This window comes from Dendropsophus ebraccatus, chromosome 1 (assembly GCF_027789765.1).
Source record: "Dendropsophus ebraccatus isolate aDenEbr1 chromosome 1, aDenEbr1.pat, whole genome shotgun sequence".
In the NCBI taxonomy this organism is placed as follows: Eukaryota; Metazoa; Chordata; class Amphibia; order Anura; family Hylidae; genus Dendropsophus; species Dendropsophus ebraccatus.
This window is the reverse complement of record NC_091454.1, coordinates 26601309-26624766: the sequence shown is the minus strand read 5'-3', so window position 1 is coordinate 26624766 and position 23458 is coordinate 26601309. Positions and strand designations below refer to the sequence as shown.

The window sequence follows — 23458 nt, the reverse complement described above, 5'->3', positions numbered from 1 at the left end:
CAGAGCCCAAAATCCCAGTGTCTGATCTCTTAGATGTAACTACAATGATTTCCTGCGCCGGCACAGAGGCATGTCGACCTCTCTCATCTGCATGGCCCTGAGCAACAGAATAAAACCAGACACATTCTCTTCCGTGTGTCTGCATTTTAATAATGCACAAGCTCAGTGATGCGGAGAGTCATCGGCCGGCCTGACGGGCTGGAGACATCTAAACTGGATCATACCGGATGGTTCTTGCGGTGGGGAAAAAAAAAATGTCAAAGATAATATATGACGCCATTTGAATTGTCCTAAAGACCAACACAGGGTCTATGTAATGGCAAAAATAACTACAAGGAGGAGGAACTGGACTCTAATGACTTTCTATGATCTATGTAATTACAATATTAGAGCAAAAGTAGTTTATTGGGGAAAAATTGTACAATGGAAAGGAGGCTCTAGGACCCTGGTGGGCGCCTCTAGCCTGGATACAAGATGTGGCTGGGCATGGAGGATACATGGCAAGTAACTGAAGAGACCACCCTGCTTCTCCCCTACAGGACAGGTGACAATTATCTGATCATTGCGGGTCTAAATGCTGGAACATCTAGCAGTCGTGAGAGACGAGAGTAAGTAAAGCAGCAAGGTATGTGCTCAGCCTTCACTCCATTCACTGGAGCGGGACTGACAATAGACAAATACAGCAGTCACATACTGTACATGCAGGAAGAAACCTCTGAGGTCAGTGTTTGGGATGAGATACCATACACATACAGTACTCTACAGGTACCACATCAACTGATAATTACACGTACATGATTTGTTGAATAGACGCTGCCATTTCAACAAACCTTGCAAGCTCAATAGTACAAGTCAATATAATAAACTGTGTAATATACCTTATCAGAAAAAAAGGCTTTTTTTCTCCTGTTATTAAGCATCTTCCCTAAAAAACTGTCAACCTCTCTCAAGAGCAGCTTAACCTCAAGTTTTGTTTACTGTTGGGGGGGGGGGGGGTGCACCTGGGAACACATACTGAAGAGTGAGGAAAAACAGCTTGAGGGTGCCTTCACACGTACCGGATCCGCAGTGGGGTCCAGGTGCTGAGACCCCCGCCAATCACTAAAATGTAAGAGCAAAAGTGCTCAGCAGACACCGCTCTGCCCCCTTATCTCCGCTATACAGAGATGAAATCTGTAGACTGATAACACAAGCAAATGACGGAATTATAAGGAATTATAATGGGAGCCTATGGAACTTCCGTCCAGAAGTTGTATAGTCTCCTTTATAATTCAGTAGACTGAAGTTATAGGAGAGATAAAGCGTCAGAGCCCCTTCAATTCAATGATCGACAGTGGTCTAGGCACCCGAACCTTACTGATATGCACTTTTGACATGTAGCTAGGACATGTCAAAAGTTTTTACAAATGATAGTTACACTTTAAAGAGTCACTGTTGTATTTTTTTTATTTTTGATGAAATCAATAGCCCAGGTGATTTTAAGAAACTTTGTAATTGGGTTTATTAGGTAAATATGCCATTATCTGCGTTTAAAAAGCCTTTTCCCATTTCCCCCCCTCCCTTCCTCTTTTCCATCCACTGCAAAAAAAAAATCAGGAAATTGTGACTTGCTGCATCAGACGTACTCTGTCTGTTCTATAGAGGGGAGGGGGGAGGAGGAAGGAGGGAGTTAGCCGACAGCAGAAAGCAGATAACAGAGGATTACAGGCACAGAGCTGGGTGACATCTGTAATCAGAGAAGAACAATGAAGACAGGGGGGAGAGCTTCAAACTGCTTTTTCATGATAAAGATGCATTTTTCGCGGCTAATAAACCCAATGACAACGTTTCTTAAAAATTGCCTGGACTATTGATTTCTGCAAAAAGAAAAAAAAATTTCATGACAGTGACACTTTAACCCTTTGAGGACCAGGCCCAAAATGACCCAGTGGACCGCGCAAATTTTGATCTTAGTGCTTTCGTTTTTCCCTCCTCCCCTTCTAAGAGCTCTAGCACTCTCAGTTTTCTATCTACAAGCCATGTAAGTGCTTGTTTTTTACAGGAATAGTTGTACTGTGTAATGGCATCATTCATTTTACCATAACATGTATGACGGAATCCCAAATATATTATTTATGAAGATATAAATAGGTGAAATCGTAAATAAGAATGCAATATGTTAACGTTTGGGGGGTTCCTGTGTCTACGTAATGCACTATATGGTAACAGCGACATGACACTATTATTCTATAGGTCAGTCCGAACACAACCATATGCAGGTTACACAGATTCTCTAATGTTATATATGTATTTTTTTTATGAAATCCTTTTTTTTGGCAATTAAATATTAATAAAATGGGCCTATTGTGACGCTTATAACGGTTTTATTTTTTCACCTATGAGGCTGTATGGGGTGTCATTTTTTCCGCCATGATCTCTAGTTTTTATTAAAACCATATTTGTGAAGATCGGACGTTTTGATCACTTTTTATAGATTTTTTTTTTAATATATGATGTAACATAAAATCGGTAATCTGCGCACTTTTTTCCCTCTTTTCGTGTACGCCGTTTACCGATCCCAATGACGCTTGTTATATTTTAATAGATCGGACAATTACGCACGCTACGGTATATTATATGTTTATCTATTTATTCATTTTTATATGTTTTATTTATATAATGGGAAAGGGGGGTGATTTAGACTTTTATTGGGGGAGGGGTTTTGGGGTAGTGTGTGTGTGTTTTGAACTTTTTTTTTTTTTACACTTTTGAAGCCCCTTTGGGGGACTTTTACATGCACTACTCTGATTTATACACTGATGATTGCTATGCCATAGACAGCATTGATCAGTGTTATCGGCGATCTGCTCATTGAGCCTGCCTGTGCAGGCTCAGTGTAGCAGATCGCCGATCGGACCGCACGGAGGCAGGTAAGAGACCTCCGGCAGTCCGTTTTACCGATCGGGACCCCCGCAGTCACACTGCGGGGGTCCCGATCGGTAAGTGACAGGGGACTCCCCCTGTCACTTACACGCCGCGGTCGCGCCGCGATCGCGGCGTTTAAGGGGTCAGTGACACGCGGCAGCGCGATCGCTGCAGTGTGTCTTTACCGGTGGTCGGTGCTGTCCGAGGGCGGCACCGACCGCCATTACTGTAAAAAGTAATGGTGGTCACGGTACCACCGTCCCGATCGCCGTGAACGGCCGGCCAGCCGGCCGGCCGTTCGCGGCGATCAAAGTCCCCACAAGTAATAAATACCTGCTCCGGACCCCTCAGCTAGGTAGCTGAGGGGTCCGGAGCAGGTATTTGTACATTACTCACCTGTCCCGGGGTCCTGATCGGCGTCTTCCGGGTTCCCGGCGTCCTCTTCATCTTGTCGGGACTTCGGCTTCTTCCGTGAGTCCCGATCGGCTTTTTCCGGCTCCAGCGTCGTCTATTTTCGTATTTTTCCGGCTCCAGCGTCGTCTATTTTCGGATCTTGCGCTCTGCTGCCCCCTAGCGGCTGATAAGTGTAATACACGTATCAGCCACTACAGGGATGTTCAGAATGTAGTAAAAAAAAAAAATTTTTTCCCAATTTTTTTTTTTTTCTATTTTCCGCACCCTATCGCCGCTGAGTGTTGATCAGCATCGCACGAAAGTGCGCTGCTAATCAGCAACTCCTCCTTTTTGGCGTAGGGTGTTTTTTTTTTTATATCCTACTGCCACGGTCTGCTGATAAGTGCCGAACATAAGTGGGGCATTCATCAGCAACACCATTTTTGGCGTAGGTTTTTTTTGTATACTTACTGTAAAAAACACGTAAAAAAACACTACATTACACCACACTACATTGAATAAAGTTTTACACTACACCACTACATACCCCATATACCAATCCCCATATAAAGATGGCCCCCAGGGTGTTTTCGGTATCGGACGCATACGTTATTATTGCCTCCGACACCGAAACAGCCAGTGAGGATGAATGGGGGGTCCTTTGTTCCTCCATTCATCCTCATCCTCCTCATCATCCAGTGACGTGTCTGGGAGTAGCGTAGCGTACGCTGCCCCCCAGACATGTCTTTTCCGCCAGTACCGTCCCAATAAGAGATGACGGTATGGTGTGAAATTCTACAAACTCTGTGAGAGTACCTCAGGGTACACTTACAGATTTAGGGTACGTGCACACTGCGAAATGGCGAAGGATAACCCTTTGTGCATTCCTCAGCTGGCACCCGCCGGCGGACTGATGCAGGGGCGCGTCTCCGCCCGTGTCATAGACTCTATCCTATGCATGGGCGGATTCCATCATCCGTCATTCCATCAACACGTTGGACGCAGAGCGGAATCCGCCCGTGCATAGAATGGAGTCTACGACACGGACGGAGACGTGCGCCTGCATCAGTCCGCCGGCGGGTGCCAACTGCGGAATGCACAAAGGGTTATCTGTCGCGATTCCGCAGTGTGCACGTACCCTTAGAGTGTATGTAGGAAGGGACACTCGAATCCAGCCCCCAGATGCCCCCCCCCATCCTCCGAGTTAGTGGGGACATCGTCCGGGAACTGATCTTCCCACTGCTGGATAAAGGTCACCACCTGTACGGGGATAACCTTTATACCAGCACCCCCTCTTCCGGTCCCTCGCTGCCCGAGCTACTGTAGCTTGCGGCACGATCCGAACATATCAGAAGTAGTAATAGAGCCCTAATATTTAGCAGCCATGGAGCGGACCCAGCGCTTCTGGATATGAAGGACCCCGTATCGCACCAGGGCAACATTTTACAGGTGACGTCCCCCACACTGGAGAAAGGGAGACTCCAGAAGAAGTGCAGAGTGTGGGGTAACAGGGGGATCAGGAAGGGTCCTGATCACCCCGGCCTCTGCATACTGGATCGCTCCAAGGTGCACCACACGTCACTGGGGTTCTACATTGTCTAAATTCTGTCCCTTATTCCTATTTCAGGGGTCACGTTGATCCGGGGATTATTCTGATCGCCAATATGGAGTCGGGAAGGAATTTTCCCCTGTGATGAGGCTACTGTCGTCTGCCTCACGAGGGGTTTTTGCCTTCCTCTGGATCAACACAGATTGAATTTGATGGACACCTGTCATTTCCAACCTTATAAACTAATAATTGGCCTAATACCCCCAAATAAATTATAATTGTCCCTTTTCCCCAGCTAAGTAGGTATGGCCGCCATTCCCATTAGAGGATGCCATGATGCAATTACAAAGCCTCTGTGCGGCCAGGACAGTAGAAACCCCCCACAAGTGACCCCATTCTGGAAACTACACCCCATAAGGAATCTAACAAGTGGGGCAGCGGGTATATGGCCCCCTGGTGACGGCCACATTTGGGACGTGAAAATGAAAAAAAATGGTATTTTTTATTTTCACGGCACATGTTCTACACATGTGCCCATCACTAGTGGGGTCCATATGCTCACTGCACCCCTTGTTAGATTCCTTATGGGGTGTAGTTTCCAGAATTGGGTCACTTGTCGGGGGTTTCTACTGTTCTGGCAGCACAGGAGCTTTGTAATTGCGACATGGCCTCCATCCTCCATTCCAGCCTCTAAATGGCGCTCTGTCCCTTTGGTGGCTTGCCCTGTGCCCATATGGCAAATTATGTCCACATGTGGGGTATTTTCGTACTCAGGGGAAACTACCCTACACGTTTTGTGTTCATTTTCTTTTTTAACCCCTTGTGGAAATGGAAAAAAATCAAGGCTAGACCAACATTTAGTGTAATTTTTTTTTAATTTTTACTCTAAATCATTGATCTTGTCTTGATTTTTTCATTTTCACAAGGGGTTAAAAGATAAAAAAAAACACAATGTGTAGAGCAATTTCCCCTGAGTACGGAAATACCCCACATGTGGACATAAAGCGCCATGCGGATGCAGGGTAAGCCTCCAAAGGGAAGGTGCGCCATTTGGTTTTTGAAGGCTGGATTTGGATGGAATGGATTTCGAGGGGCCATGTTGCATTCAAAAGGCCCCTGTGTTGCCAAGACAGTTAAACCCCCCACAAGTGACCCCATTATGGAAACTACACCCCTCAAGGAATGTAACAAGGGGTGTAGTGAGCATATGGACCCCACTGGTGACGGGCACAAATGTGGAACAATGTGGCGTGAAAATGAAATATTAAATTTTTTACACTATAATGTTGGTCTAGCCTTGAATTTATCATTTTCACAAGGGGTTAAAAGAGAAAAAAAAAACACAAAATGTGTAGAGCAATTTCCCCCGAGTCCGTAAATACCCCACACGTGGACATAAAGCGCCATGTGGGCGCAGGGCAAGCCTCTGAAGGGAAGGAGCGCCATTTGGATTTTAGAGGTTGGATTTGGCTAGAATGGATGATGAACGCCATGTCGCATTTACAGAGCCCTCGTGCTGCCAAAACACTGTAAACCCCCCACAAGTGACCCCATTCTGGAAACTACACCCCTCAAGGAATCTAACAAGGGGTGCAGTGAGGATATGGACCCCTGGATGACGTGCACATTTGTGCCATGAAAGTGAAAAAAATGAAAATTTTCACTTTCACGTCACATTTTTCCACATTTGTGCCCGTCACCAGTGGGGTCCATATGCTTACTGCACCCCTTGTTAGATTCCTTGAGGGGTGTAGTTTCCAGAATGGGGTCACTTGTGGGGGGTTTCCAGTGTCTTGGCAGCACGAGGGCTCTGTAAATGCGACATGGCCCTTGAAATCCATTCCAGTGAAATCCAGCTTCCAAAAGCCAATTGGCGCTCCTTCCCTTTGGAGGCTCGTCCTGCGCCCGCTTGGCACTTTATGTCCACATGTGGGGTATTTCCGTACTCGGGAGAAACTGCGCTACATGTTTTGTGTTTTTTTTTTCCTTTTATCCCTTTGTGAAAATGAAAAATTGAAGGCTAGAACAACATTTTAGTGTAAAAAATACTTTAGTCTTTTTTCAAGCCATATTGTTTGGAAAATCTGTGAAGCACCTGTGGGGTCCAGATGCTCACCGCACCCCTTGTTACATTCCTTGAGGGGTGTAGTTTTCTAAATGGTGTCCCTTTAGGGGTGTTTTTTAGGTTTTGGCACCCCAGAGCCTCTGCCAACCTGAAGTGGTACAGTCAAAAATGACCAAAAATAACGGAGCCATTGAAATTCACTAGGCGCTCCCTTATATCTGAGGCTTGTGGTTGCGTCAAATAGCGCAATAGGGCCACATATGGGGTATTTCTATAAACTGCAGAAACGGGGCAATCAATATTGGGGTGCATTTCTCTGGTAATAGGTTTATAATTATGAAAAATATTGGATTACAATAAAATCTCTGCACAGAAAATTAAAATTTTCAAATTTCTTACACACTTAGCTTTTATTTCTGTGACTCCCCTAAAGGGTTAAAAAACTTTCTGGATGTGCTTTTGCAGAGTTTAGGGGGTGCAGTTTCTGAAATGGGGTGCTTTGTGGGGCTTTCTAACATACAGGCCCCTCAAATACACTTTAAACCTGAACAGTTCCCTAAAAATATCTGATTTTGAAATTTTACTGAAAATTTGCTGCTAATGTTTTAAGCTTCCTATTGTCTAAAAATAATGAAATATAGTTTAATAAATGCCGCCAACATAAAGTAGACATGTTGCTAATGCTATTTAATATATAATTTATGTGGTATAACCATTTTCTGTATAAGCAGAAAAGTTTTAAAGTTGGAAAAATGCATTTTTTCACAATTTTTCACGCTATTTTGAGTTTTTTCATAAAGATTCGTTATAAGTATCGACTCCAATTTACAAGAAATGTGAAGTACAATATGTCACGAGAAAACAATCTCAGAATCAGCCGGATAGGTAAAAGCATCCCGAAGTTATTAATGAATAAAGTGACACTGGTCAAATTCATAAAATTTGCTCCGGTCCTTAAGGCCATTTCAGGCCCGGTCCTTAAGGGGTTAAAAGAGTCACTAATTTTTTTTTTTTTTTTTTTTTTTTTTTTGCAGAAATCAATAGTGCAGGCGATTTTAAGAAACTTTGTAATTGGGTTTACTAGCCAAATCTGCCATTATCTGCATGTAAAAAGCCTTTTCCCAGGTCCCCCCCTCCCTCCTCTTTCATTCACTAAAAAAAAAACAAAAAAAAAAAAAAACAGGAAATTGTGACTTGTTGCATGAGTGTACCCTGTCTGCTCTAGGGAGAGGGGAGGGGGAGGAGGAAGGAGGGAGTTAGACGGCAGCAGAAAGCAGATAACAGAGGATTACAGGCAGGGAGCTGGGTGACAGCTGTAATCCGAGCTCAGACAGGTCAGTGTTGACTGTCCCAGGAGATACAGGGTGAGGGATTTGTAGATTAACTCTTTGTTGTCCTGTTTTGGTCTTTTCTTTAGCTCTCTCCATAGGAGAACAATGAAGACAGGGGGGAGAGCTTCAAACTGCTTTTTCATGATAAAAATGCATTTTTTGGCTAATAAACCCAATTACATAGTTTTTTTTAAATCGCCAGGACTGTTGATTTCTGCAAAAAAAAAAATTTCACGACAGTGACACTTTAAGTAATCTTCTATACAAGTTATACAAGTATACATAATGCCCAGATATAATGCGGCTATAAAGGGGTTATTTAGAGAGCAGAAGGCCCTTCCTGCTCTGCTCTCCAGGGCTCCACTTCCTCCCTCTGACCATCTTGAAAGCATAGAAGTACCTAGGGGGAGGGGGGCAGGAGCATGTTGCAGGGAAAACCACGCACCTATGTAAGCAATGTCCAATAGCTGCCCAATGTCGTTGCAACATAGGTAACATTGAGTGGCTATTAATCACCCACAACATGACACTTTCCTGGGGCACCGAACGATATTAAAGGAGAAATCCAGTGAAAATTTTTATTAAAGTATTGTATTGCCCCCCAAAAGTTATACAAATCCCCAATATACACTTATTACGGGAAATGCTTATAAAGTGCTTTTTTTCCCCTACACTTACTACTGCATCAAGGCTTCACTTCCTGGATAACATAGTGATGTCACTTCCTGGATAACATAGTGATGTCACTTCCTGGATAACATAGTGATGTCACTTCCTGGATAACATAGTGATGTCACTTCCTGGATAACATAGTGATGTCACTTCCTGGATAACATAGTGATGTCACTTCCTGGATAACATAGTGATGTCACTTCCTGGATAACAGTGATGTCAGGACCCGACTCCCAGAGCTGTGTGGGCTGTGGCTGCTGAAAAGGATGATGGCAGGGGGACACAGGGCACTGGAGGGACACTGAGCATTCCTCTGCCATCATCCTCACCAGCAGCCACAGCTCTGGGAGCCGGGTCGTGACATCACCATGTTATTCAGGAAGTGAAGCCTTGATGCAGTAGTAAGTGCAGGGAAAAAAGCACTTTATAAGCATTTCCGGTAATAAGTGTATATTGGGGATTTGTATAACTTTTGGGGGCAATACAATACTTTAACAAAAATTTTCACCGGACTTCTCTTTTAAGGACAGCATCATAGAGCAGAATAGCTGTGACCTTTTCTGCTCTCTGGAAACCCCCTTTAAGGGATTAGGAATACCAGCCAGTATGAAGGTACTGTAAACCATTAAAAAGCCTAGCAATAAAAAGTGTTTCAGGAGACAAGCAAAGCAAAACTGTTAAATGCAGCAAGTGACTGTTCACACACATTAGCAAAAAGACTATTTAAAAGAAAAAGTGCTTACCTTGCTCGCCACCTTCTTGGATGAACCCTTTTTGCCTTGGGCCACAAGACTTGTTTCTTTTGCTAAAGAACGATACAATGTTCTGAACTCAGCAACATAAAAAGTAATAAAATAATCACATAGTCCACAGATCATCTTCAAAAGGTGTCAACACCTTACAAATGGGTTACAATGAAATCTATCTACACTAAGGGTATGTTCACACTGAGCAAAGTCGGTGGAAATTCCATGACTGAGCTCTCCTCCTGCCTCAGAGTCAAACAGCACGTCTATGGGAGGGCTTGCGCGCCTCCGCTCGAGTAATTGACATGTCAATTCTTTAAGCAGACCGCCACAGAGAGCAAGCCCTCCCATAGACATACTGTGTGACACTGGAGAGGCGGGATTCCGCAGCGGAGAGCTCAGTGTGAACATACCTTAATAGTAGAATTTGACATGACAAGCTCCTGGCTGGGCACATGTATTATAAGGTCAGTATGTAGTATGAATTATTACGCTCAGCAATGATTCTCATACACAGTTGGTGCTCCGTACATACCATCAGCGTCAGAGGATTCTGAAGGGCTGGCGGGATCCTGCACCCGCGGTTTCTTGCTCTGAGATGCATTATGTTTGCTGCTCTTCTTCTCCTCTCCTGTCCTGGTAGTTAGAATAGAATTGCATTAGGACTGTGTAATACAGGGGAAGGGAACCTTGACTCTCCTCCTGTTGCAGAACTACAACTCCCATCTTGCCTGGTCAGCTAAAGCCAAGGTTCCCTACCCGTGGTGTAATGCATATTGCCAGTCTACAGCCACCAGTCACATGTTGTTACAACGTCCCATCCCAGTACAGGAGCACAAGGGTCCCACCTCTCACACCCTGTAATTTCCTGTCCACTATACTCCCCAGCTGCACTCTCCTTTTTTAGAGTTGCCTCTTAAACATCACAGTGGATTATAATGTGGTAGATCTGGACAGCTGCTTGGACCACCCGTATTATAATCTTCTAGGCCGCAGGCAGTTTTAAGCCTTGAAGGGAGTCATATGCCGGAGGAGGCAGCGTGGTGGTATCATTACACATGACCTGTGCCAGGCACTTCCTGCCGCGAGAGGATTCGGAGCGTGGCAGCCAGGAAAGGTAAATCCAGTCCAGTTGCCTGGTAGAGGCACTAATGGGGCACCAAATGGCTACTATGTGCGACACAACTGGGAGTCTGGCTACTATGTGCGACACAACTGGGGGCGTAATTGTCTGGCTCTCCTTTCCCCTTCCTCTATCTTCCTATACTTCACATGTCTCAGCAATATATAAAATAAATTTAATAAAAGCGCTGCGGAATCTGTTGGCATTATACAAATATATTAATATATAATTTATTATAGTGCAACGGTAGACACACACCACTCTGTCAGGAACGCATGAAGCGCATATATATTTGAGTTTGACCCCCTGTCCTACAGCCTTATATTTAATACCTGTGGGTAAAAGATCCCTGCAGAACTTCACACCACCCACTAAACAACTAAAATAAAGTGCACCCTCCCCCTGGAGACGTCGTCATTGTATCTGCAGTGTTTTCCTTGTCGCTTATAACATGGTCAGAGAAGGAGGACGCCGACTTACTTGTTCCAGTGCGTGTAGATCTCTTTGAGGGAAATAGTCTGTGTGGCAAATTTCTGTACAGATGAAAAGAAAAACAATAAATGAGAAGTTCTGAGTTATAATGTTCACACTGCATACAATGGTAAAGTACATTGAGGAAAGCCATCACAAAGCTGGTATAAAGGAGTCTGGATAGAGGAGCGCTATGGTCTGGTAGAGTGGGCTCAGCGGGAAGAGACCACCGTGGCCTGTGATTGGCTGCAGCGTCACATGATTGGTGTATGTAATCTGGTGCCAGAAGGGCTTCAATGACAAGTCTGGGGCAATCCTGAGGACCTGAGCTGTTACTTTGTAGTAAAAGAAGAAGTTTGGCAGCCGCAGGGGGGAATTTCCCTCAAGTTGTGACTGCAGTGGGGATGGCAAGGAATGTCCTGGCTGCTCAGCCAATCAGTGACTGGAGTGGCGTTCCACCCTAGTCACTGATTGGCTGAGCTGCCAGTCCATCAGCTCTGATAATACGCTTACTGAAGATAGATTGTGGCTATCCGCCACTTCCTGGATGTTATTTTTCTTCTTTCTTGTGTGGAACCCAAAAGTGACAGTCATTTCTGTACATGGTATATACATAAAATGAACCACTTCCACTCCATACAGGTAAGGAGGCGGATGGTGACATGAAGAAGAACGTCAAATAACACAACGCATTTCAAAATTGGACCAGCGTCTCCTGACACTTGGGAAAGAAGACTTTTTTTTGTTGGATCTCTATGTTATGGAGCGATGTCTTACAATTAGTCCTCTAGATTTTTGAACACAGTATATATCTAGGAAACAAAACAATGTTACTACGCTCAGCCTATTTAAAAGGGGTTATCCAGGATTAGAAAAAAAAAAAGCTAATTTCTTGCAAAACACAGCGTCACCCGTTCCCAGGTTGTGCGTGGTATTACAATTCTGCTCCATTTACTTCAACGGCCCTGAGCTGCAAAACCCACACCCAAATTGAAGACCGGAGAGATGCTGTTTCGGGAAGAAAGTGGCTATGTGTATCTAAGACTCGATATTACCCCTTTAAGTCAGTTTTACATGTTGTCGACAAAGGCTGAGGCAGAGGGTGAGCTCCATCAAACTGCAGTATAAGAAGGGACATAAGAGTAAGTGGTCACCAGTGGAAACCCGATAAGACCCCACTGAGGTCAGTGGCATCTCTCAGGGTAAGGTTGGATCTGTTAGTGACCACTATCGAACAGACCGCCCAGCTCAGTTTTGTGGTGACAAATGGACAGAATGACAAGACAAATGTGAACTTAGCTCTTAGAGGTGTCTGTAATGCTGCGTTTACACGGACCGATTGTTCGAATTTGCATGATAACGATAGAATTCGAACGATAATCGCACGTGTAAACGCAACGAGCGATCAAACGACGAACAAGAAATCGTTCATTTTGATCTTTCAACATGTTCTTAAATAGTCGTTCGCAAAAAAATTTGCAGATCGTTCCGTGTAAACAGTTGTTCGGCGATTTAACCATTGTGTGAGATAGGCTTAAGCGATCGCAAAACAAATTTCCGTACGATATATCGTACCGTCTAAACGCTGATCGTTATGAAAAAAAAAAAAATTGTTACTCCAACATCGTTAATCGTTCGATCGGGCCAATTATCGTTTCGTGTAAGCGCAGCATTAGGTAACTCAAAACAATAAAAGCTAAAGACAAAAAAAAGCTTTTTTAAAAAAAAAAAAAAAAAAAAAGCTAAGTAAGACAATAAAAGCTAAATAACAGTATAGCAGGAAAACCACAAAGTACATGTCCCAACATGTCCGAGATTACCCGGTAAACATCAGGCAAGGCAAACTTGGAAAAATGGCGAGAGGGGGGGGGGGGGGGGGGGGCATCAGTCTGCAGCTCTTTTGCAATCCCACCAGTACCAATGATCCATAGAAACTATAGAGCTCTGCTTGAAGGGGTTATCCAGTGCTAACCCTCTCGTCTCCAGTTCAGGTGTTGTTTGCAATTAAGCTCCATTTACTTCAATGGAACAGAGTTCAAAACCCCAGCCAGCCAATCTGGAGACAAGACAGGCGGAAAGTGGCCATTGTTTTGTAGCGCTGGATAACCCCTTTTAATGGCCACCTGCCTTACAAGCTACAGTGCTTGGTAACACTGACTAGCAGACAGATGCTGATGGACATTGTGTCCTCCTCAAGTGCAACATGTTAAAGGGGCATTCCGCTGAACCATAAGTGTCCCATAGTAAGACAATGCCTTCCATACTTAAGGTATTATCGGTTCAGTCTCCGTCCCCTAGTTCTATACTACTGTTTTCTGCTAAAGACACAAAAACCTGTGTGTGAGCTTTTCTCTGCCTCCCCCCTGCCTTCTGAGAGAGCTGAAGTAAACCATTCCCTGGCAGGCTTTGCAACTACTTTGTAATGTTTTAAGGGTTATTCTGAGGCCAAGTTGCAAAATTAAGTGAAGGTTCTGGAGTGGCCATCTCAGTCTCCTGACCTTAAGGGGTAATCCGGGACTATTCATAACAGTCTCGGCCGGGGTCCAATACGGAGATCCCCGGGGGAGGGGGGAATTAGGATTTTGCGATCACCTACTTTTCCCCTATCCTGTGAATAGGGAAAAAGTTCATTTTCCCCAGAATACCCCATTAGTATCATTGAGCCACTCTGGGGAGCAGTTCATGCAAGACAACCCAGGAATTTATAGGTGCTGAAGGCTTAATGAGAGAAAGAATGGGCAGCTGTCACCAATTGATCGCCGCTGCCGGCTAATTAACTATTTAAATGCAGCTATCAAATCTACACCCCCCCTCTCCATCTATTTATTAAAAAATAAACATATTTGGTATCGCTGCGTGTGTAATAGCCCGAACTATTAAAATTATCACATTCCTGATCTCGCACGGTAAATGGCGTAAGCGCAAAAACCCGCCAAAGTGCAAAATTGCGCTTTTTTTTACATCAAATCCAGAAAAAAAAAGTAATAAAAAGTGATCAAAAAGACACATATACGCAAACAAGGTACCAAAAGAACGAACAGATCTCTGCGCAAAAAATGACACCTCACACAGCCCCATAACAATAAAAGCATTATAAGAATGGGAATAGCTCTTTTTTTTTTTAAAAGGTTTTAATTTTTTAAAAGCCATCAAACAATATAAAGTTACATATCGTTGTAATCGTACTGACTTGAGGAACATAGATAACATGTCGCTTTTACCATAGGGCGAAAGGCGTAAACACGAAACCCCCCCCCCCAAAAAAAAATAAAAGGAATTGCACCTTTTTTTCCCAATATCACGGCACATATCATTTCTTTCCGGTTTCGCAGCGTATTTTATTGAAAAATTATGTCTGAATTTGCAAAGTATAATTGGTGTCCCAAAAAATAAGGGCTCCTGTGGGTCTGTAGGGGGGAATACACAAGCGCAGTGGCCTTTTAAACACGAGGAAGAAAAAACAAAAGCACAAAAATGAAAACTGTCACCGTCCTTAAAGGATTAATAACTTGGGTATGTAAAAAAAACAAAAAAAACACCACAAGTCACATGACCTCAGCCAGGTGGGACCAGTGAGCAGCGTGTATATGGCCCCAGCCTGTACATAACGTGCTGCACATGCACAGATAGGTAGGCTGCTTATGTCAGGGGATTACTGAGGTTTATTACACTCCATGCAATCTCCACCTCTCAGCGTTACCTCTCCGCTCTCTATCTGCAGCTCTCTAGCCGATTTGACGTATCCACTCTGCAGGAGATGCTGGTAAACGAGAGCAATCAGAGACCTGCCGCGCTTCCCCATGGTGCAGACAGTCACAGCTCCCACTCTGAGCCGCACACCTCCTCTTCCACTGCCACCATGTGCTTCCTGTAACGCTACTTCCGGGTACGTGCATTATGGGACAACTAAATGTAGTAGTTTTTTTTTTTGTCGGAACTTTATGTAAAACGAACAACTCGCTATTGAAACTCAGCGACGCCTAGCGCTGACAAACGAGCGCGGCGTGCATTACCCATAGCAACCAATAAGGATATAGCTGTTATTGTTAATAAAGCTGCCTTTGTTGTCAACAGTTACTGACATTTTCTTCTTCAGTTGCTATAGATTTTAAACTACCTGAGATTAACAATAAAAAAAAGCTATTCATTTGTATGGTGTATGCAAGTCTATGTTCTCATTATGTTTTCACCTTATGCTGGCGATATATGTAGTCAGCCTGTCAAAAATAACTTGCTGTCAGTCCAGGATTATATATACAATACAAAAATGGACCGAATGTAGTGACTAGTTAACTAAATCAGTCCCTTAAAGGGGCATTTTGAGGGAAAATAACACAACTTTTGGTTAAAGTGTCACTATCGTTTAATTTTTATTTATTTATTTATTTATTTTTTTTTGCAGAAATCAATAGTACAGGCAATTTTAAGAAACTTAGTAATTAGGTTTATTAGCCAAAAAATGCATTTTTATCATTAGAAAGCAGTTTGAAGTTCTCCCCCCGTCTTCATTGCTCTCTATGGAGAGGGGCGGGGTGGAGGGAGATGAGGCACCAAAACAGGACAACCAGGGCCGGCCTTAAGGTAATTGGCGTCCTGTGTGAAACTTTTTTCAGCGCCCCCACACACACACAGGGTCTGCAGAGACCCCCTCAAGGTGTTATAAAGCTCCTACCCCTCCAGACAATATCCAGCACCCATCACCCGACCCTCCCAAATATTACCGCCACACCACAACCACTACCATCACTATCATATTGTTAATGACCAAATCAGTATACTAAATCCAATAAAACACAGTGCCAGATTACAAGTAACAAATATTACCACCGCATACTGACTAATACCACCGCATACTGACTAATACCACTGCATACTGACTACCACCACATACTTACTAACACCACCACATACTAACACCGCAGCTGCTACTGACTAACACCACCACTGATACTGAATAACACCACCACATACTGACTAATACCACTGCTGCTACTGAATAACACCACCACATACTGACTAACACCACCACTGATACTGAACAACACCACCACATACTGACTAAAACCACCGCCACTACTGAATAAAATCCTCTGTACACAGATCACTATAGAGGTAGAGCCAGCCCTACACAGGTTCTATACACCATATACATTACAGTGAAGTTATATCCAGTGACTCACAGGAGACGTCTTCTCTGATCAGAGTTCTTCCCTTTTCATCTTCTTCTCCATCTGTCCTGGGCCATCATGAGAACTTCTCCGAGCCACAAATCCACAGAATCTGCCAGACAGACATATTAGACTCCGCACTCTGGCATCATCCTCATCTCTATACTAACTGCACATCTGTATTGGCCCCTTTATACCCTCATTTAGTGGGTAGGCTGACTCTATGTGACCCCCTTATAGTATATGCCCCCCCTGTGTAGCCTCCTTATAGATGGCCCCTTGTTTAGACTTCCCTATATATGGCCCTATGTGGATCTCCTTAAGAACCACCCTCTGTGTAGTCCCCCTATGGTATATGGCCCCACTCTCTGTAGCCCTCCCTTATAAATGGCCCCCTCTTTGTAGTCTCCCTTACAGATGCCCCCCCCCATGTTGTCCCCTCTGCCCCTCTTACAGATGGCCCCCCTGTGTTGTCCCCTCTGCCCCTCTTACAGATTCCCCTCATGTTTTCCCCTCTGCCCCTCTTACAGATGGCACTCTATGTTGTACCCCTTATAAATGGCCCCCGTGTTGTCCATCCCCTTATAGATGGCCCCCGTATTGTCACCCTTATAGATGGCCCCCCTGTGTTGTCCATCCCCCTTACAGATGGCCCCCTTATGTTGTATCTTCTTATAGATTGCCCCCTTATAGATCGCCCCCCTTGTTGTCCCCCTTATAGATAGCCCCTTATGTTGTCCCCCTTATAGCTTGCCCCCTTATGTTGTCCCCTCTTATAGATTGCCCCCTTATGTTGTCTCCCCTTATAGATTGCCCTCTTATGTTGTCTCCCCCCTTACAGATTGCCCCCCTAATGTTGTCTCCCCCCTTATAGATACCTCCCCTATTGATTGCCCCCTTATGTTGTCTCCCCCCTTACAGATGCCTCCCCCTATAGATTGCCCCGTTGTTGTCTCTCCCCTTATAGATGCCCCCCTATAGATTGCCCCCTTGTTGTCTCACACCTTATAGATGCCTCCCCTATTGATTGCCCCCTTATGTTGTCTACCCCCTTACAGATGCCTCCCCAATAGATTTCTCCCTTGTTGTCTACCCCCTTATAGATCCCCCCCTATAGATTGCCCCCTTGTTGTCTACCTCCTATAGATTGCCCCCTTGTTGTCTACCCCCTTATAAATTCCCCCCTATATATTGCCCCCTTGTTGTCTCCCCCCTTATAGATGCCTCCCCTATAGATTGCCCCCTTGTTGTCTCCCCCCTTATAGATGCCTCCCCTATAGATTGCACCCTTGTTGTCTCCCCCTATAGATTGCCCCCCCCCCACAACTCACCTATTCCTCGTTCCCCCGCCGCGGCTCTCGTCTCGTCCCGGCCGATGCGCGCTCTCTGGGCAAGTCACCGGCACCGCACACACCAGTGACTTCAGCGCGCGCTGGGGCCGGTACTTCCTCCCTGTGCTGGAAGTACAAGGCCGACGGCTGACGCAGAGGTCACTGATGCGTGCTCTGCTGGGGAATTCCCAGGGAGCGCGCATCAGCCAGGGGCGTACTGTCCTATCAATCTTGTGACCGCAAGCAGTCACAAGATTGATAGGACACAGTACGCGGCTAAGCCACCGGCTAAGACACAGTACACAGTAAGCCACCACAGGAGGGGGGTGCCGGGCGACCAGCTAGGGGAGCGCTCGGGCAGAAAGACAGCTGCACAGCTGTCTCTCTGCCTCAGCGCCCCCCCAGCTAGACGGGAGTGATGCACCCTGTTCAAGCGCACAGGTCGCACACCCCAAAGGCCGGCCCTGAGAACAACAAAGAGTTAATTTACAGCTACATTACTGGGCTATCTCCTCTGAAGTCAGCACCAACCTCTCTGACCTCTGAATAGGCTTTCACACCGCTCCTGCTGTGTAATCTTTTCTTTCTGCTCCCCCCTCCCCTCTCCATAGAACAGACATAGGGGCACGTCTAATGCAACAAGATGTGATTTCCTGATAATGAGCAGTGAATGAGAGAGAGGAGGGGGGGGGGGGGCTAGGGAAAGTCTTTTTGAATACAGATAATGTCATATTTGCCTAATAATCCAAATTACGTTTCTTAAAATTACCTGTACTATTGATTTATGCAAAAAAAAAATACGACAGTGACACTTTAAGAATAAGGTCTCAGGAGAACCTCTAGAATCTCCAGAATGAGACCCTGACCATTGTTATTATTGGAGCCATAACTCGCTCAAGTGCGCTGTCACTCCATTCATTGTTCATGGAGCTGCCAGAGATAGCCGAGCGTTCTACAGTATATGCCAGCAGCCTTAGTTGACAGGGTGCTGCACTTCCCACTGGCCATCATCTCTGTCCAGACAGCCCCATAGAATTGTAATAGAGCTGCCTGGATGGAGATTGTGGCGACCTGGAGAGTGAGATGCACCACCTTGTGCTTATCCCAACCTGTTCTCCTGATCAGTGGAGGTTTTGGGGTGAGACCCGACCCCTAACTAAGACCCCAATCAAGATTTCTTATATGTTACTGTGACATGTCAATAGATTTTTTTTAATGACAGTGCCCATTTAACAACAGCCTCCCCACTTGGCATGACGGATGGCGCTACTGAAAATGATTTCTGCATTCATAATCTAATATACCTAGTCCTGTATAAGTTTTTGTTGTACCCATCATCACTACAGGTCTTCTAAGGCTGATGGGATTAAGACAGGCAAAACAGGCTGCTAATAATACCAATATGATAAAAATAATAACACTACACACACTAGGTTCCCTGAATAAAATATTGCCACACATTGCACCATTATGATATAATTTAGCCACCAAAACTACCACACACTGTTCCCTCTGAATATAATACTACCACACTCTGTGCCCTCTGAATATAATACTACCACACTCTGTGCCATCTGAATATAATACTACCAAACACTGTGTCCTCTGAATATAATACTACCACACACTGTGCCCTCTGAATATAATACTACCACACTCTGTGCCATCTGAATATAATACTACCAAACTCTGTGCCTTCTGAATATAATACTACCACACCCTGTGCCCTCTGAATATAATACTACCACACTCTGCCCTCTGAATATAATACTACCACACTCTCTGCCCTCTCAATATAATACTACCAAACAGTGTTCTCTGACTAAAATACTACCACACACTGTGCCCTCTGAATATAATACTACCAAACACTGTGTCCTCTGAATATAATACTACCAAACTATGTGCCCTCTGAATATAATACTACCACACTCTGTGCCCTCTGAATATAATACTACCAAACAGTGATCCTGAATATAATACTACCACACTCTGTGCCCTCTGAATATAATACTACCAAACAGTGATCCTGAATATAGTACTACCACACTCTGTGCCCTCTGAATATAATACTACCACACACTGTGCCCTCTGAATATAATACCAACACACTCTGTGCCCTCTGAATATAATACTACCAAACAGCATGTCCTCTGAATATAATACTACCACACTCTGTGCCATCTGAATATAATACTACCACACACTGTGCCCTCTGAATATAATACTACCACCATACACTGTGCCCTCTGAATATAATACTACCACACACTGTGCCCTCTGAATATAATACTACCACACACTGTGCCCTATGAATATAATACTACCACCATACACTGTGCCCTCTGAATATAATACTACCACACACTGTGCCCTCTGAATATAATACTACCATACTCTGTGCCATCTGAATATAATACTACCACCATACACTGTGCCCTCTGAATATAATACTACCACACACTGTGCCCTCTGAATATAATACTACCACACACTGTGCCCTATGAATATAATACTACCACCATACACTGTGCCCTCTGAATATAATACTACCACACACTGTGCCCTCTGAATATAATACTACCACACACTGTGCCCTCTAAATATAATACTACCACCATACACTGTGCCCTCTGAATATAATACTACCACACTCTGTGCCCTCTGAATATAATACTACCACACACTGTGTCCTCTGAATATAATACTACCACACACTGTGCCCTCTGAATATAATACTACCACACACTGTGCCCTCTGAATATAATACCGCCACACTCTGTGCCCTCTGAATATAACACTACCACACACTGTGCCCTCTGAAAGTAATACTACCAAACACTATTCCTTCTGAAAGTAATACTGCCAGAAACTGCCCTCTCTGAATATAATACTGCCACACACTGGGCCCTTTGAATACCACACAATGCACCCTCTGAATATAATGCTGCCACATACTGCACCCTCTTAATATAATATAATAGAATATAATACTGCCACCTGCTTTTCAATAGGAATATAATACTTCCACACCTTGCACCCTCTGAATATAATGCTGCCACACATTGGACTCTCTTAATATAATACCGCCACACAGTGTGCCCTCATATAATGCTGCATTAGACCCCTCCAAAATCTTGTAGAAAGTCTTCTTAGAAGAGTGGAAACTGTTTTACCTGCAAATACAACCAACTCCTCATTAATGCCTATGGATTTAGAACCCGTAGGTGTAAAGTGTAGGTGTCCTAATGCTTTTTTTCCATATAGTGTACACTATATAAAGCAGACATGTTTGCTCTTAATCAGTTTTTTTTCCATTAACCAGTAAGTGAATGGCGGCACAGTTATTTGGTCTTTGTTATGTCTTCTAGATTGAGAACATTTAGTTGATTTGAGTTGTATGAGAACCCTGCATCTCATTATCAGCCTAATGAACGTGCATCTAAGAGGCTATAAACCTGTTGCTACCTCATCCTTGTAATGGTACAAGCGCAGCGCCAAATGACGTCCGACGTATTTTAATCAGCAGAATTTTTTTCTAATTAAGATGTGTGACTAATTGACAAATAATGACTTTCTTCCAGTCGGTTGCGTCTTCAAATTGTACCATTAACATTTCAAAGACTTGATATTTCCCGTGTTTTGAACGAAGACCGCATCCAATTCCATTTCTTAATTTGGCGCTCTAATTAATTTATTAATAGCATTTCAGATTCTCCCGATTTCACAGTGTTCCGAGTATATTGTATAACTTTACATAGCATGTTAAACTGTTCCCACTGGTTAAAGAACGACAGACTGCACATTTGCTTATTGTAAGTAAAGTTTATTGAAATGAAAGCTGTACCTCTTAAAGGGAATCTTTCACTCGGTTTATGCCGCCTTAAATGAGGGCAGAAGTAGTTGTGACAGAAACCCTGAACAGATCGGTGTATTACTTACATGATTTTGTTCAGCCGTTCTCCTAATATGCAGGAGAATAGGATTCTTGCCACGCCCCTCCCCCTGCCCTCCAGCTGCTGATTGGCAGTTGACTGGCTATACACAGCATGGATAGATAACTGCCAATCAGCAGCTGGTGGGAGGAGTTTTCTGCTTCTCATGGATATCCAGGACTACTGGGCTCATGCACATAATGGAGAGGACTACTTATGTTATTCAGGAGGATATCTCTAGATCAGCTGCATGGAAAGTAATACATGATTCTGTTCAGCTTTTCTGTCACTAGTTTATGCTACCCTGAGATAGGACTGCATAAACCTACTGACAGAATAACCCTAAAAACGTGCAGGAAGTAATTGGATCCCTTAATTTATTTTTATGTTGAAGCTGAAAGGGATGATCTTGCTGGTTGCTATTGGCAATAATAGGACTCCATTGTGGACTATATAACTGATGTATAGCATCCTAGTCGAATGCATATTAAGGGATACTTCGAAGAAAAAAATATAGTTTTTAAATTAAAGGTTTCAGAAAATTATACAGATTTCTATTGAAAAGACTCAAGCCTTCTAGTACTTATCAGCTGCTGTATGTCCTGCAGGAAGTAGTGTGTTCTTTCCTGACTGACACAGAGCTCTCTGCTGCCACCTCTGTTCATTACAGGAACTGTCCAAAGAAACATTACCCAGAATTGTGCTACAGGTCACTGCAATGTGCAGGTAATGTGCAGGTCCTCTGCCAGCTACTGGTCCATAGGCCCGGCGGAAAGCCCACATAGATACTAGTTCTTTGGGCCTAAACCTTCTCTGCTGAAGGATAAGCAGAAGAATGTAGCCAGTGCCTCCTGCCAGCCAAAAGACTAGTCTCATAATGAATTAGCTTCTTACTCCTGCGTGTTCTAAAATCTTCTGCCTATAAATAGTTAATTGTCTGTAAGCATATACGTTGCTGTCCCATTTCAGTCAGGGGTTGGCTGAGCAGGCTGTCACTCCTGAGACAAGCTCGTCTTGGAAGTAATGGCAGCTAAAGACAGCGCAGGACACCAGCAACCACATCGGGACACTGAGGGAATGCGGAGAGGTAAGCATAACGTGCTTGTTATGTCTTCTTATATGGCAGCAACTTGTTAAAAATGTACTAGCGTCAGAAAATCCCTTTAGGAGTATTGACCACTGCCTTTATCACCATTCTGTTACTGAATAAAATCCTGTACTATACAAAAACCAATTCCCCCTTATACAGTGATCATATAGTGGTAGACACAAGTTCTACATAGGCTGTGAAGACTGTACAAATAATTACAGTGCGCTTATATCCAGTAATTCACAGGTGATAGTTTCTTTGATCGGAGTCGTTCACTATTCTTTTTCTTTTCTAGCTGCCCCCATATAGTAGTTAGGTCCTCCCTGTACCCTGATATAGTAGTAAGGTCCTCCCTGTGCCCTCTTATAGTAACTAGGCCCCACTGTGCCCCCTTATGGTAGTTAGGTCCGCCCTGTACCCTCATATAGTAACTAGGCCCCATTGTGCCCCCATATGGTAGTTAGGTCCTCCCTGTGCCCTCATATAGTAACTAGGCCCCACTGTGCCCCCATATGGTAGTTAGGTCCTCCCTGTGCCCTCATATAGTAACTAGGCCCCATTGTGCCCCCATGTATTAGTTAGGTCACCTCTGTGAAAATGAGGATAAAACACTGACAAAATGAAGCCGTAATACTGACAAAATTAGGACGAAATTCAGAATATAACCTCTGGTGCAACCA

The 23458-nt window shown here is 44.1% G+C and overlaps 1 protein-coding gene across 1 annotated transcript in view; it reads right to left on the bottom strand.

Moving 5' to 3' along the window:
- The window catches only part of TCOF1 (treacle ribosome biogenesis factor 1), a 50409-nt gene extending 35214 nt beyond the window's left edge, over positions 1–15195 (bottom strand). Inside the window, exons 1-4 of the mRNA XM_069956184.1 lie at positions 14955–15195; positions 11264–11316; positions 10196–10296; positions 9658–9719 (exon numbers count right to left, since the gene is read on the bottom strand). Coding sequence (XP_069812285.1) covers positions 9658–9719; positions 10196–10296; positions 11264–11316; positions 14955–15056 — 318 coding nt within the window. The 5' untranslated portion in view covers positions 15057–15195. The remainder of the gene's footprint in view (positions 1–9657; positions 9720–10195; positions 10297–11263; positions 11317–14954) is intronic.
- Between the last annotated feature and the right edge of the window lie 8263 nt (positions 15196–23458).